This window comes from Mus pahari, chromosome 17 (assembly GCF_900095145.1).
Source record: "Mus pahari chromosome 17, PAHARI_EIJ_v1.1, whole genome shotgun sequence".
NCBI classification, from domain to species: domain Eukaryota; kingdom Metazoa; phylum Chordata; class Mammalia; order Rodentia; family Muridae; genus Mus; species Mus pahari.
In genome coordinates this window covers 45,769,311-45,785,257 of record NC_034606.1, presented here as the reverse complement: position 1 = coordinate 45,785,257, position 15,947 = coordinate 45,769,311, and the positions used below count along the sequence as shown (strand labels likewise).

At 50.3% G+C, this 15,947-nt stretch overlaps 1 protein-coding gene across 1 annotated transcript in view; it reads right to left on the bottom strand.

The window, feature by feature from the left end:
* Positions 1-11,215, bottom strand: part of Fam83f (family with sequence similarity 83 member F) — a 29,631-nt gene extending 18,416 nt beyond the window's left edge. Inside the window, exon 1 of the mRNA XM_021217422.2 lies at positions 10,704-11,215. Within this exon, the coding sequence (XP_021073081.1) occupies positions 10,704-11,168 (465 nt within the window). The 5' untranslated portion in view covers positions 11,169-11,215. The remainder of the gene's footprint in view (positions 1-10,703) is intronic.
* Between the last annotated feature and the right edge of the window lie 4,732 nt (positions 11,216-15,947).

Here is a 15,947-nt window from a genome sequence, read left to right as displayed (position 1 = left end):
AGCCAAGGCTTCCAGTAGACTGTTAGTCCTCCTAAAAAAAAAAAAAAAAAAAAAAAAAGAAGCTTCCAGAGTATGGAAATGATTCTCCTCCAATGGCAAGCTCTGACCACATGGCAAGGGCCTTCTTTGTCACCAACACTGCAAAAGGCTCCATGTGAATGAGGAGTGGTTTCGACACTTTATGTAACCTAGGGCAGCCAGGTATAAAGGTGGTAAAGCAGACCACGATAACCCCAGGAGGAAGGGGTTCAGGCTGCAGGACCTACCTCACACAGGACACTCCCCAGTCTGAACTACAATCTCTTCTGTTTGCTTCCACCCTGGCCTAAATTCCCAGAGTCCAAAAGTACAGTAGGGAAAACAGACTTTGGAATTTGGAGTTCCATATTGGCTGTGAGATTGTGACAAGTTGCTTAATTTCTCTGACATCCATCTGGAAAATGTGGCTATTTCACGGTCCTTAGAAAAGAAATGCAATACTATCCGGACAGAACTGCATATGTTATCTTCCCCAGACGCCACCCTCTACCCTTCCTCCTTGATGGGGTCTGACACATGAGGTTCTCAGCATTGACTAACTGGATACTAGCTTACCCTGTCCTGGTCATTCTCCCTTCCTGCATATGCATCTTAGAACACAACCCAAGTATGCCCTATCTTGACCCAACTACTCCATGGCTCCCAACTGCCTACGGAAGCAAGCCACAGTCCCTCAGACAGGCTGAAGGTATCCCACATTTTCTGGACCCAAAGCAAGCTTGCTCTTCTTATCCCCCCCCCCCCATCCCCAACAATAAGTTCACAGAGATGATTCTGCTCTCCAAACACTTGAGCAGGCTAGGGACCTTACACCTCAACTCAGGCTCTCAGCACTCTGTCCATGTGGTGTTGGTCCTCCTCCATCCAGGTCCCTGGTCTGCCCTTACAGAGGCTGTCCCAGGATCATTCTCTGTCCCTAGTCCCCTTGCAGCATGCAGCCTCCCTTGGATGCATGTCTGCTCAGGCCTATACGTGTTAGGCCCATGCTGGTGTTTCCATGTGCACACAGCAAACTTGATAAGCAGGGGATCTCCACACAGGGGATTCCCTCAGGAGCGGATGCTGTGGTTTGGGCCTGAATTCTACCCACCAAGAAGGCAGAACCAAAGCCGGGCTTTCAACAAGGTCCTGTTCCCTGTGTGGCTGCCAGGCTCCCGCCACCCCATCAATGGGACTTCTGAGCTTTGTCAGCCTCAGCTTCCCAGCTGTCTGGAACCATGTTACAATGTTTTGGGCACACTAATTAGACATCATTAAACAGGAGGCTCCCTGGTTGCACTGGCAGACACAGGAAGCCAACTGTGCCCAGGCAGGCCACTTCCTCTCTAGATTCCTTAGTCTCAGCTCAGAACCCTGTCTGCTCCTGCAGGGTGGGGCTCACTACTGCATGCTGGGACTCACTTTCTACTCATCTAACCCTATGACATCCGTACTGACACAGGCTGAATGAAGAGGACATACAGAGGAGACCTGACCCGAGCTGGCTCTCCAGAGAAAGAGGACTTATGCACCCACATGAGCGAGATCAACTCATTCCCCCACCATGAAGCACACGTGACCTGCTGGGGCGTGAGTGCAGCAGTTCTGTTTAAGATCCTAGGCCAGCTTTTCTCTGCCCCAAGGCATGCTTCTGGGATGACTTCCCCTGCACTAAGTTGGTGTTAATTAGTGAAAATGATCTAATGCAAGCTCATTTTAACATTAGCTTAAAGCCAAACATAATTAGGAAGATAAATCAGCTACTAAAAAAAAAAAAATCCAATGAAGATACACAAACGAGGTTTTGGATCATCCACTAGTCTGGGTTATGTCCTTGCAGCCCAGGCCCTTCTGCAAGGCACTGAGAGCAAGGCAAGGCACAGCTCAAGGCATGCCTGACTAGGTGTTTCCTGATGGACCTGCCAGAGTGGGTCGACAGGCTGGCAGCTTGCCTGGAAGGTCCCGAGAAGCAGCAGGAGGGATCTGAGGCCACTGTCAGGCTGGCAGCTTGCCTGGAAGGTCCCGAGAAGCAGCAGGAGTGATCTGAGGCCACTGTCAGGTGATATGGTCTTGGGAGGGCTTCCCCAGAGAGGTGGGGTGTGTGCAAAGGGAGGTGCCCGGCTGGAGTAAGGGGTAGACTCAGGGACGGGCTGGCGGTGAAGGCAGTCAGCCATACACTTGGAGGAGGGGGGAGCTGGTCACTCACAGTGCTCAAGGCCTTGAGCCGTGTCAGCCCACCCACTGCCTACCCTGCCCTGCACAAAGAGCTGAGTTAGCCCTCAATGAGTGAGCCTAGGCTCACTGGGAACTCAGCAGACACAGGCAAGCCTTGTCTCAGTTACCACTCAGCTCCACTACTGAGCAGCAGTGTGACCTCATCCTCTCTGACCCTCGGTTCCCTCGTCTATAATACAGCACATTGCTGGACTGCTATTACACAGTCTAAGAGGGCTGTTGGGCTGCAGATGGGGTTTGGTGAGTAAAACACACCCCCAGCACACACACAGCCCTGGGTTTATCCCCAGCATTACAAAAACCAAACATCTAGCTTAAGTACCCAGTAAATAATAGCTAGTGATACCACATCCCACTCCTCGCTGTACTGAAATGCATTTTCTTTCGGCCTCACCCACTAGACCTAGGCAAGATTCACATTTAATTCACCTGTCAATTTCTGGTAGCTGGTGCATAATAAGACACGCAGAGCAGTGGTGAGACCAATAGGAAGATTCTCTGGACAGTCTGAAAACCCCTTGGGGGAAGCTGAGGTCTTTCCCACTCTGCCCTTCAGGATCCGCAGAGAGGAAGAGTCCTGGTCTCTACTTCCAACCCACCACCTCTCTGACTCATTATATGAGGTGGGGTGGAGAGGACTTATCCGGAGCCTCCCATGTGCCCAGCACAACGCTGACCAGCCAACACAGTATCCAGGATGAGAGCTCAGACCATCAGGAAGCTGGACCAGAGACATAATCATTCGAAAGTCATCGGCTCTCTTCCAGAGCTGAGTCTGGGAGCCAGTGCGGACTCCATGGAGAGAAGGAAAGGGAACTCTAGAGAAAGCCGGAGCTCCAAGGAAGGCCGGCTGCCCAGGGCACCAGGGGGGGGGTGTGTGTGCAGCAGAGGGTACCTAGGGTTTGCTAGTCAGTGCCAGGAGCCAGGGCAGGCAGGCAGCCCTGCAAGACCTCTGTTCTCTTCCCTGCTTTCTCCCAGCCCAGATTGGCAGCTAGCCCCAGAACAGGCTCTGCTTTGTACACTCTAAGAGCGAGGGAGGAAGGGCTGGCCAGCAGCCAGCCAGAAGGAGGCAGCATCCCGAGGGCTGAGGACATGGGGGGGAGGGGTGTTAGTATGGGAATTCCTAAAAGGGTCCTTGCCTTTAGGGAATCCCCAGACCAGGGGCTATGACCTGAAAGAGGACAATCCGGAGGATCTACCCACACCCCTTATGCCTGTGTTACTACTGTCTTGTCTCTCTGACTCAGCCCAGATCAGGGCAGCTAACAGTACGGGCTTGTCTGTCTCCAAAGCCAGTTTATGAGCCTCCAGGATGGGACTGGCAAAGCATACTGATGACAAATACGTTTTCACTGTTTCTAGAAGTTTCCGAGGGAAGAAGAGATGGTTCCAAAGTACAAGAATAATGTACACTTGCCCGAGGGCATATCTGGGTGGGATTTCGATCTTAGAACCTCATGTGTCCCATGAGCCTCAGGATTAGTTAAAGAAAACAGGCCCTCTCCTTTCTCAACAGTTTTAACCTCGCCTCACAGAACTCCGTTGTCTGCCTGTATCACTCACTCTTCTCAGGACACAGTCCTTGGTGGTTCTTAGCACAATCTTGTCAACAACACAGCAAAATCCACCCTCATGTTACAGATTCGGAAATAAAAGCCCAACTAAGTTAAATAATTTGCCCCGGGACAAGCACGTAAGGAGACAGGTAGAGTGAGCAAGAATGAGGAGTCTCCCAACCCTGGCTTCTGTCATCAGATGCCTCTCTCTGGTGATGGCTTGGATCATCCAAGATCTCTGCTCAACAGACCCAGGAATCCCAGAGATCATGAACATGCTTACTAAAGCCCCATTTCCTGTGTTCCACTCTGGGACTAGTGGAAAGGTACACACTTCTGTCAGAATTGTAGGAACCCATAGTGTAAGATTTCTATGAGGCTACCTCGCTCTCCCCAAAGAGAGAGATGAACCAAGCTACAATCAGCTTCGCAGCCTAGCTCACTCCTGGGGGGGGGGGTGACTCCTCTCCCCGGAAGCTATAGGTCTCTATAGTCAAAGGGTCTGGGGACCCTGGCTGCTAGACCCTGGCTGAGCCCATGCAAGTAGTCAGGCCCTTCCAGGGACTAACTCAAGTACACCGTCTCGTCCCAATTTAAGAGAGGGTAGGGTGGGCGTTTCCATGCTTTTCTGTCTCTTTACTCCCCACTCATAGCACAGTCCAAAGGGATCCCAGCCTAACAACAGCCAACTCCCTCTGCCTCCACCAAAGCAAGGCCAGTGGAGACACTAAAAGGGGGGCTGAGTAGCGGGTGCTGAGTTTCTATACAGAAACAGAAACAGCATCTCCCCAGAGCCCCAGGCCCTGAGTCTCAAGTTCTCAGTGCAGCTCCCCTCTCTTGCTCACAGAAAGAAGTAGCTATTTATCTGGACAATTAACATTTCTGCTGCTGGTAAGCTTAGCTCCCACAGACATCCCCTCCTTTTCTAAAGTATCTAGAAACCTAGACACTGCCCCATCTATTTTGTTGGTTAGCAGACTCAACTGAGAAGAAGTCTGTCCAAAGGAGCCCAGCTCCTAAGAGGATGCTGGATCAAGACAGAAGATAAGATCCTTCAACTTCAAAGCCTGGCTTCTGTCACTGTCATGGAAGCCGGGGCTCCATTACTCAGAGATCCCAGCTCCCCAAAACAATGACTGAGCACAAAGACAGACTTAAAACTCCACAGCCAACATGCCTAGAGATTTCAGAGGAAGCCCAGACAAGCTGGGGCAAGAACCAGAGGCCTGTGGAGCTAGAACTGGAAATGTAGAAGGGCCACTACCCATCAGCCCTCATGAAACAAGGACCCCAGAACTGCCCATGTGTGTTTGAGACAACGCCCATGTAGAATAGTCACTTGTGGAAAGGCAGAAGAATTGAGAGAATGGGCAGTATGTGTGAACTGCAGACCCCTGGGCTGCTCAGAAAGGCTGCCTTTGGCTCTGTGCATTTAAATGAGCTTCTAAGAGCAGCTCAGGCTGGGGCATGGTGGTGCATGCCTATACTTAGGAGGTCGATGTGGAAGGATCACTGCAGGTTTGGGCCAGCTTGTACTATGTAGCAGTACAACCTGGGCTACATAGAGAGACTCGGTTGTTTTGAAAAGTGGGGGAGAGGGGCAGCTCAGCTAATCAGTTGCCCTGCTGAAGTAGAAAGGGAGGAGGATGAGATGGAGCTAGGCAGAGGACCCAGCGGTGAGTGCAGTGTCAGTGAGCGTGGTAGCCAACTCTACAATGTTATCATGGAAGCTTCTTCTTCCTTTTTCAGTTTTCACACATATGTGGCATGCATGTGTATTAGCACACGTGTGCAGGTGCACATGCATGTGGATGCTGGGAATCATCCTCGACAGCTCTTCCACTTTAGTCTTTGAGGAAAGGTCTCTCAATTGAACTCAGAGCATATCAAACGCTAGTCGTGCTAACCAGCTTGTTCTGGGATCGCCTGTCTCTGCCTTCTTTGATTGAAATGTACATGTGAGCCACTACAGTCACCCACGTTTACATGGGCTCTGGTGATCTGAACTCTGGTTCTCATGCTTGCCTGGTAAGTACTTTAACCACAGACATCTCCCTGCCTGCCCCCAGCTCCCCCAGGGAGTGACAAAACCTACTTCTCTGTATGTCATTTTGCTAGCACAGAACCGAGTGCAGAGAAGACACTCAACTTGGTACCATTTGCTGAGTGTGGCTGGAGACTGATGGCCATGGGAGAAGAGAAGCCTGTCACCTGAAAAACCAGGTCTCTTGGTGACATGGCCAAGACTTTGCATGTTCCTTCCACACTGCATCCCAGCTGTTCACCCCTGCTTCCAGACACCTGTCTGGCCAAAGCTGCTTTACCTACCATACCTTGTGCTTTGGAGCCTGGAGCCTCTCTCCAATTCTTCTCAGCCTTAGTCCACTTCATTCCTTTGTACCTCAGGGTTCCTCCATGACATGAGAATAATGCCTGCCTCACGGTAAGAAAGAAATCAACGGTTCACGCAGTAGTGGGACGCTGGTGTATTTAGAATGTGAGATCCGGGAATATTGGAGTCAGGAATCAAATGGATTCCACTGGTCATAAGGACAAGCACAGGCTTGGTGCCACCTCACCCTTCTGGCTAGATGAGATGTTCAGACAGCTTCAAAGAGCCTTTACTAACCTGGCTTAGGGGTGGGACTGGTGTCTCTTCTGCCACACCTTCTCTCAAGCATTTGTCATACTGAATTATAAGGATGGATTAGCACGCTATTACTACTTAAGAGCAGGGGCAAGTCCTGCCCACCTCTTTTCCACTAATGCACTTCAACACGCAGGAGACCTCCATGATCAAAGGCATGCAAGGCCTCCAAGTGGCCAGCTCAGTGGACTTAGGTGGTTTGCACCTCTGGCTCTGACTTCCCAGTTTTCCAAGGGGTCTTGCTGCAGGATAGATACTCCCTGGCAGTTCTGGATGTCCGAGCTGCCCATGCAGCAGAAGCTTGCTCAGGTCTTGTTAGCATGGCACAGGCCAGGGTTTCTAAAAGGCTTAGAGTTTAAGTAGACAAAGGAAATCACTAGTGATGCTAGAATAAGCAGATCTCTCAAGGCAGAAAAGCAACAGAAACCACCCCACAAGCAAACACAGCTGGATCTTTGAATGCTGGGTACCAGCACAGCTTGGGAAAGCTTTTCTGCCATTTGCAGAGGTCCAGAGAGTGGCTAGTTAAAGCTGAACCCCTCAGAGGCTTTTCTCCCATGGACAGGGACTACCTCCATAATGAACCACACCCTCACTGGGTTCATACCTGGGTCTTCCTCCCCAAACCGAAATTGTGGGGTTTTGTTTTGTTTTGTTTGTTTTGTTTTGAGACAGGGTTTCTCTGTGTAGCCCTGGCAGTACTGGAACTCACTCTTAGACCAGGCTGGCCTCGAACTCAGAGATCCTCCTGTCTCTGCCTAGAGACTGCTGGAAATAAAGACAAAATTGTTTTCAAAGTGCCCCCTTAGGCTCCTTTTTCCATTTCCCTTTCTCTTTACTGGAGTAGAAGAATCCCTTGTGTGGTCAAGTCACTCCCTCTTTCTTACCTGTCTTTTGGGAACAAAAATAATAGCATCTTATAAGATTATTCTAAGGATTAAATGAAATAGAACCCAGAATTCCTAGCACCCAAGCGGACTGCCTTCCCTCCGAGGCCGTGAGATCTCGGGACACCACCTATCCTCTCTCAGCCTTGAGGCTGCCAGACACTCCCTGGAAACATGGGAAACTCCCTCCCTCAGGGTGAACAGGAAGGAGAATCTGATTTGATTGCCAAGGGAATCTGCTTGCCAGTAGGATGAGCAAGGGGCAGGGCCAGGCAGTGGTCAGGAGGTGCTGCTGCGTTTGGAGTGCTGGGTAGAGACCTAGGTCTTCCTGTAACTACTACACAGGTGACCTTTAAGCAAACTTCCTTCCCGCTCTGTGCCTCAGTTTCCTCACCTGTACACACCCCTGCTACACCCCACAAAGTCCTCGGCTCCCTCCAATCAAGCTGCTTTGCATTTTGAAGCAAGAGCAACTTCTCACTTCCTGCTCAGCAGTCTTTAAGGGAGAGACTGCCAACCTAGTTGTCTCTCAGTCCTCCCTCCAAACCTGCAACCTGCCACAGGCGGCCAGCCTCCCAGGTCCAGCCTCAAAACTCCCTTTTCTTTCTAGCAGAAGCTTCGGCATTGACACAAATACTTGAAGGGCAAAGTCCATAGCTGGGATCTTTATGGCTAGTGCCCAGCACACAGTAGACTCTCTGGAAATATGTTATCAGGTCAATCTGCACATACAGTACGGGTTCACTGGCAAAATATTCTGTTAAATATTTATTTAAAGAGTTACGAAAACCGCACCATACAGGCCCTGGAAGGCACTGTGGAGCAGGGCCTGGTGTCTGCCTTCTAACTGGGGTAACAGGATGGATACCACAGCTTGTGGACTGTACTAGATCCATTCAAACTCCATGCAGAATCCCACCACACCGTGACAAAGGGCAGCAGGTTAGGGCAGCCCAGTGGTTCAGAGCAAGGGCTTCAGTGTTTGGATTCTGGCTCTGCTGTTTACTAAGTTAGGCAAATAACTTAACTGTCCTGCATTGGGGTTGCAGAGATGGCTCACGGGTTAAGAGCACTGGCTGATCTCCCAGAGGTCCTGAGTTCAATTCCCAGCAACCACATGGTGGCTCACAACCATCTATAATGGGATCTGATGCCCTCTTCTTCTGGTGTGTCTGAAGACAGCTACAGTGGACTTACATACATTGAAAACAAACAAACAAACTGTCCTACATTTTGTTGTTTGTTTTTTTTTTTCTCCAAACATACGGAAAACGTCCGTCTTGTCATGAGACAAGGCTTGGGCAGAGAAGGTTTGCTGCTAAACTCGACAGCCCAAGTGCTATCTGTGCTCTGGGCCTCAGTTTCCTAACTACAAAAGAGGGCGACGCTCACAAGGCTCAGCTCCCAACAACCAAACTGCTTTGCATTTGGAAAGGAAAGAACTCTCTCATTTCCCACTCAGTACTCCACTAAGACCGCCCATCCCAGGTAGGTTTTTGGTTTTTGTTTTTTTTTTTTTTAAATCTGACATTCCAAACCTACAACTCAAGCTGGGCGTGGTGGCTCACGCCTTTAATCTAGCTCACGCCAGCACTTGGGAGGCAGAGGCAGGNNGATTTCTGAGTTNGAGGCCAGCCTGGTCTACAAAGTGAGTTCCAGGACAGCCAGGGCTATACAGAGAAACCCTGTCTCAAACCCCCCCCCCCNAAAAAAAAAACCTACAACTCACCTCCCACTGAGAGAAAAGAGAGATGGATTCCTGCAAGTTATCCTCTGACCTACCAACACACACACACACACACACACACACACACACACACAAATTTTGGTCAATTTCTGAAAGCAAATGACCAAAATCACAGTGGGTGACATGTCACAAGCACTAAGTAAATTAGTTTGGTGAATGTTACAGAATGTTACACCATCAGTCCTGACCCTTGACTTCGGCTACAATCCACTGCCACCCACTTCCTGATCCTCTGTGTGTCTGTGTGTTCAGACTTGCCTTTTTTTTTTTTTTTTTTTTTTTTTTTTTTTTTTTTCTTTTTCAGCAGAGTGTAGCACATAAAGAAAGCTTAGTCACACAAGGAACAATTATCTAGAGGGAAGGTGGAAGGAAGGACAGTGAAAAGCTAACTTCTCGGGCAAGCATCTCGCCCACGGCCTAGGCCACGCCTCCCAGGAAGAAGAGGCCTTCACCGTCCTTCCTAGCATCTCTTCTGTTTGGCCTCCAGGATAAAGATGGCTGTAATTACTGACAACGTTAAGAACAGTGGACCCAAGCCTCTTGTTGCACATTCTGATCTGGGCATCAAAGGTTGTTGGCGTTGCTTAATAAATCCCAGTGGCCTGGGGGTAGGGGATGCTTGCCCTCACTCAACCCTGACTACCTGCATTCAACTTCAAGGACCCACATACATGGTAGCAGGGGAGAACAGACCCCCCCAGAGATGTCCTTTGACATCCATATGTGCCAGGACACCCCAAACACAATACAGGCGTGGGATAAAAGTATGTCGATCACCTCTCAGTGTCTAGAAGGTGACATAACGGCTGTCCCATTAAATCTGGATTTAGGTAAATGGAAAGTCTCTTTTAGCATCAACGTGCCCCGTGCAATGCAATAGCCCACATTTTACCTGGAAACTACCCAGTCTTTCACCCACCCCACAGCCAGCTGTCCGACTGGTATTCTAACTAGGCTCCTTGGAAACATCTTCTCTCAACACCCAAGAAGAGCAGATGGGCTAAGTAGGAGCCTCTTCCTGAGCTTGGTCCAGCGCTTGGTGGAAGCACCCAACACTGGGCCAAGCCACTGATAGAACTTAAAATAGCGTTCCTCATTCATTTGAGCCTGCTTGGGCTCTAGTACCAAGCCCAGGAGAGGATGGTAGTGGGGAAGTCAGGTTGTTTGGGGGAGAGAGGCTCCTAAGAGAAGCTCACCTGGCACGGAGGGGAAGGGAGGCCATTACCAACCACCTACTTCATGAGGGTGTGACGATCAAATAGGGAAACGGCCCAGGATACACCTTGTAAATAAATCCCTGGTCATAGGTCATGATCAAGCCCTCTGAGTGGCTAGTTTAGCACAGGGCCTCACAACTGTCACACTGCCCAAGATAGATGGATGTGACAGAGGTATACCAACACAAGGCTAGCACACCTGGACGCTGTATTAAGAGAGACCAGTGCTTTGCCACAAACCTACACACCCATCTCTCAAAAGGTCTCACCACAGCTGCACAAGGTGAAGGCCAGCTGGGGTCCATTTCCCAGAGGATGGGTGAGAGTGGCCCGCAAGTGAGACCAGGCAGGAGAGTCGGGGGTCCCCACTGGTGCAGGATTGGGGCCGAGGCTTACCTTCTGGGCCTGCTGGATCATCTGCCTGACCACCTGCTTCAGGTGCGGCGCCTTCTCTTCTTTGGGCGGGTGGGTGAAGAGCGTGACTCGGCTCACACCGCGGTAGAAGCTGGAGTCCGTCCACCCCAGGTCCAGTGGGGGCACTTCGGTGTCCGAGCGGTCTGGCCAGTAGGCCAGGGACTCAGCGGGTTGGGACGGGGCCTTGGTCTTGGCCTTGGCACGGGTGTTGGAGACCGCCTCCTCGTAGGGGCTCCAGGCGGCGCAGAGGGCCTGGAGCTCCTGGCTGGAGAGGAAGTCCCGCAGCCGCTCCTTCTTGACCCGTTCGCGGTAGGCCTGCTCGCCTCCACCCAGCAGCGCCTCCAGCGCGGCCCGCCGCCTCTCGCAGTAGTAGAAGGCGGCATGTGCCTCGGTCACCCTCTCGTTCACGTGCGCCTCGTCCAGGCAGCTCAGCTGGGACTCGGCCATGGCGCCCCAGCCCTGTCCCGGGGCCCCCGGGCTCGGACCCAGCCGTCCCCACCGCGGCACCTGGAACGCTCGAGGGGCGGGGCGCCTCACCTGGCCGCGAGGTCCGCCTCGGCCCGCCCAGCGATCGCCAGTTGGCCAATCGGCGCGGGCCCCGGTGCGGGCGCGGCCGTCGGGCGGAGAGGGACCGCCGCCTCTGCAGGGCTTGCGGGGACCTCACCGGCGGCTCAGCCGACGCCCTGCGTCTCTGGCCTATCTAGCCGGGCTGGGGTGCGGAACCCCGGCGTGGGAGTGAACTTGGAGCCAGGCTGTGGTCAGAGGCACGTGCGGCCTTTGAGCCACGCCTGCCTCCCAACTGCGACCCATCCGTGCAGAGGAGGTCGGCGACCTGACCCCTTTACGCCTCCAGCCCCCTCCGGACTCAGCCCCGCGGGTCCAGCCTCATCTTTCCGCAGGCAGGGCCCAGAGCACGTGTTCTAGTCCGGACGCCTGCAGGGTTTAGTAGCATCCTGACCCCCTCCAGCCTTCAGGGTCCAAGTGTGTGTGCTAGATCGTCGGACTGTGAAGGGGGCAGTCGGTGTGGGAGAGCAAAGATGCTAATGAAATCCCTAGATCTCCCACCCACGTGTCCCAGTTCTGAGATCAGAGGCCTCCAGGGGCTGTCAATTCAACACCAACACCATCACTACAAAATATTTTTCTCCTAAAAGAATCACCCAAATAGAAAAGATGTAAGCAGGAGGCAATGGATTTGTCCCTCATTTTAATTTGAAGTGGTGTGTGCGTGTGTTTGGGCCTGATAGGCTGCCAGAGGCCTGATTACTATATTAGCGATTCAAAATACATGTTTGAGCCCAAGGAAGGAAGCTGAGCGCAGACACGCGCGTGCACACCACCACCACCACCAGAGGATCTGCTGTTTCCCATTGGATTAAATACAATCTTCTTAGTCATTAACATATTATTTTGTTCGTGTGCCGCTGTACAATTTTGATTCTCCACATTCAAAATATTTTCAGATCATAGCAACCAAAGGTTCACATTTCTCTCATTTTGTAGCACAGCAACTTGGAGCTGGAAAGAGCTTTAGAAATGAGTCCAACCCCCTCATTTCACAAACGAGGAAATTGAGGCCTAGAAATAAATGCTTTTCTATATCTCCCGAGAAAGGAGAGGCTAAGCAGAGGAACTGCTACGCACTCTGCGGTGAGGGAGGTCCTTTCCCGACATGTGGCCTCCTTTGCTTGTTCTTATGAAGAAACAGAGGTTATTGAGGTTATTGGGGGTGTGTATGAAGGAGTCAGTAGGCATTTCTAGAGCTTGCTCTCTCTCTCTCTCTCTCTCTCTCTCTCTCTCTCTCTCTCTCCTTTTCCTCCTCTCTGTCTCTCTCTCCCTTCCTCATCCCTCCCTCCCTCCTCTGTGCTCTGGATAAAACTCAGAGCTTTGGCAAATTAAGAAAGGGCTCTTTCATTGATCTACACCCCACAGCCCCGCTGATGGTCTGGAGAAATGAGTATTTAGGTTGTCTGCAGGGACTGGAGAGATGGTTAAGAGCACTGGATGCTTGTCCAGAGGACATGGACGTATATGGTGGCACACAACCATCAATAACTCAGGTCCCAGAGCATCTTTGACACTCTCTTCTGTCCTCTGCAGGCACTTGCTATGCATATGGTACATAGACATAAATGCAAACAAATCATCCATACACATAACTTTTGTTTTTGTTTTTGTTTTTTTGTTTTTGAGACAGGGTTTCTCTGTGTAGCCCTGGCTGTCCTGGAACTCACTCTGTAGACCAGTCTGGCCTCGAACTCAGAAATCCACCTGCCTCTGCCTCCCAAGTGCTGGGATTAAAGGCGTGTGCCACCACGCCCGGCCCACATAACATTTTTTTAAAAATTAATAAAAAATAAACTGCAGGGTTTGTGACAATAGTCACTGCTGGCATGGGGGATGGTGTGTAGCAGCAAAGGTGCCTGTTCCCTCAGATGTTCTTCGCCACTCATGAGAACCAGAAGGTTTCACCCTGGTAACACTCCACTCTAAAAATAATATAGGCATAGTCTACCATTAGTTAGGAGAGCATTTGCTTGCTTTGGAGGCCAGGCCCTCTGCTTAGGGAATACAGAGGAGCTTGAAGCAGTAAAGGGGAGGGAGAGACAGCCAAGGCTAACACAGCTGAGGAGGACAGCCTGAGTGTAGCAAATGTGCTTTAGTAACTGTAGGCAAGCCAGATGTTACACACCTGTCACCCAGCACCAGAGAAGCTGAGATAGGAAGACGGTGAGTTAGAAGCCAGCCTGGACAACACAACAAGGCCCTGTTTCAAAAAATAAACCACTAGTGCCACAAAAGGCAATCATATGCTTAGAGGGGAAACTGATTTAATGAGCACTTACTTGGTGCTTACTGTGTACCTTGTACAATTCATGCTCAGCATTTCATTTCATTTCTTTTCTTTTTATCTCTTGAGAGAGTCTCAGCCGAGGACCTCAAACACATTGTAAGTAGAGGAGACCTGTCCATGATGGTAGGGCAAAGGCTCGGCAACAGGAGCGGGAAGCTGAGAGCTCTTTAACTGAAAACATGAAACAGATAAAGGTAGAAATGATGCCAGTCTTTCAGAGCCTGCCCCCCAGTGACACGCCTCCTCCAGCAAGGCCACACCTCCTCCAACAAGGCCACACCTCCTCCAGCAAGGCCACACCTCCTAAGGCTCCCCAAAGAGTACCAACTAGGAACCAAGTTTTCAAGTGTCCAAGACTATGGGAGACATCTCATTCTAACTATCACATAGAGACTTGCTGGAAGAAGTATATTACTGAGGGTGGACTTTGAGAATTCACAACCTCTCCCTACTTCCAGATGACCCTCCCTGCTTTGTGGTTGTGGCTGTGAGATGAGATCTCTCAGCTTCCTCATCTGACTGACAGGCCTGCTATTTGCTGCCATGGGTCCCTGCCACGATGGACTGGTAAGCACAAATAAACTCTCTCTTCTATAAGCTGCCTTTATCGTGGCAATTTGTAGACAAAACCAAAACAAACCAGAAAAATAACGAATACAAAAGTTGGTACTGTGTTGCAGATAGCCCTGGGGCTAATTATATTTTATGTTAATTCCGTTTTCCTGTGAGGGGCTTTGAACAAGGAATGAGTCAGCACTCAGGTGACTTCCTGTAAACCTGCTTCCCATCTTAATGTATAAAATAAAGGCTAGAGTCAGCAATTGTGCAGAGAAAGAGAAGAAGGTAGAGATGAAGGTTTTGGGAGAGAAAGGGAGAGAGGACGAAGGAGGCCAGAGGAGGAGGAAGAAGGAAAGTGGAGCAGAAGCACATGGCCTGGAGAAACCGCAAGTTATAAGGGGGGGAGATGGTAGTGTAGTGGTAGATCTGCCCAATCTAGGTGCGTAGCTTAGATTCAAATTAATTGAGTTGTATTTTCATCGCCGGGGCATATTTGGGTTGGAAATTTGCCCACAACGGTACTGAGAGTGGGTCGTTGCTGGAAAGAACCTGGCCATGTTGAGTTTTGGAGAAATGTGGAAGACTCTGGAACTTTAGACAAGAAAAGCAGGCGAATACTGTAAGTGTAGTTTAGTGGTCTGTTCTCATAGGATCCTGGAAGACAGCAGGGTGGATAGTAATGATAGCAGAGACTTGGCTCAAGAGATTTCAGATGGGAACAACATTAGCAGTGAACTATAGAGAGTCTGGCTGCCTTCTGCCCACGTCCTGAGAACTTGCCTGAGCCTAAATTTTAAAGCAATGGACTGACTAATTTACTTGTCACAGGAAATTTCTTTAAAATATTTTAAAAATTATTTTATTACTTTGTGGGTATGGGTGTGTTTATACCATGTGTGTACCAGGTATGTATGTGTACCATGTACAGGCAGAGCCCTGGGAGGCCAGGAGAATGTCGTGGACCCTGTGACTGGAGTTAGAAACAGTTGTGAACTACCATGTGGGGGTTAGATTCATATCTCTGGACAAGCAATCAGTGCTCTTACCCACTGAGCCATCTCTCCAGTGTGTGGTGGAAGAAATTTCAACACTGTGGAATGGTTGCTACTGATAAGGCTTATACAAGTCTATAATGACAAAAAGCAAAGGGCAGAAAGGAATACAGAATGTACAGTTTGGAAGTAGAAGGAGCACCAGGAAGCTTAGTGTTGCAGCCAAGGGGCTGCTGGAAGTGAGGATGCAATAAATAGTTAAGGAGACCAGCAGCCTTTATGAGAGGCCTGCTCTGCACTGGAACAATAGGGTAATGATGCTGACATTTCATGACCTAGGGATGGAACAAGATCACATAGTTGATGAAATTAGTACTTTGACTGGCCGAAAGGGATGTATAGTGATGCTCCAAGACTTCTAGAGTGACAGAGAGCCTGGGCAGAGGAGAGTAGATAGAGAGGGACAAACTATAGAGACCTCAGCTTTGCTTATTGATTTGAGTCAGGGCTTTGCTATGTGTCCCTAGCTGGCCTTGAACCCAAGATCCTCTTGACTCGGCCTCCAAACTGATTGGGTGGGTTACAGGTAAGCCACCTCTGTCTGGGACCTGACCTTAGTAATCTCTATGTTATAGTGACCATGGAGCCCCTGAGGGTCCAGAGACTGATAGGGCCGTTAACAATACAGCAGCAGTCGCTCTGCCAGACGCCGTGCTAAGTAAGCATTTGATGTTTTCTTCAAATGAACTGTAAGTCCCATTGGAAAATCTCCCATCCTTGTTCTCCATGCTGATTAAGGGAACACAGAGAAGTTTAGCGCTC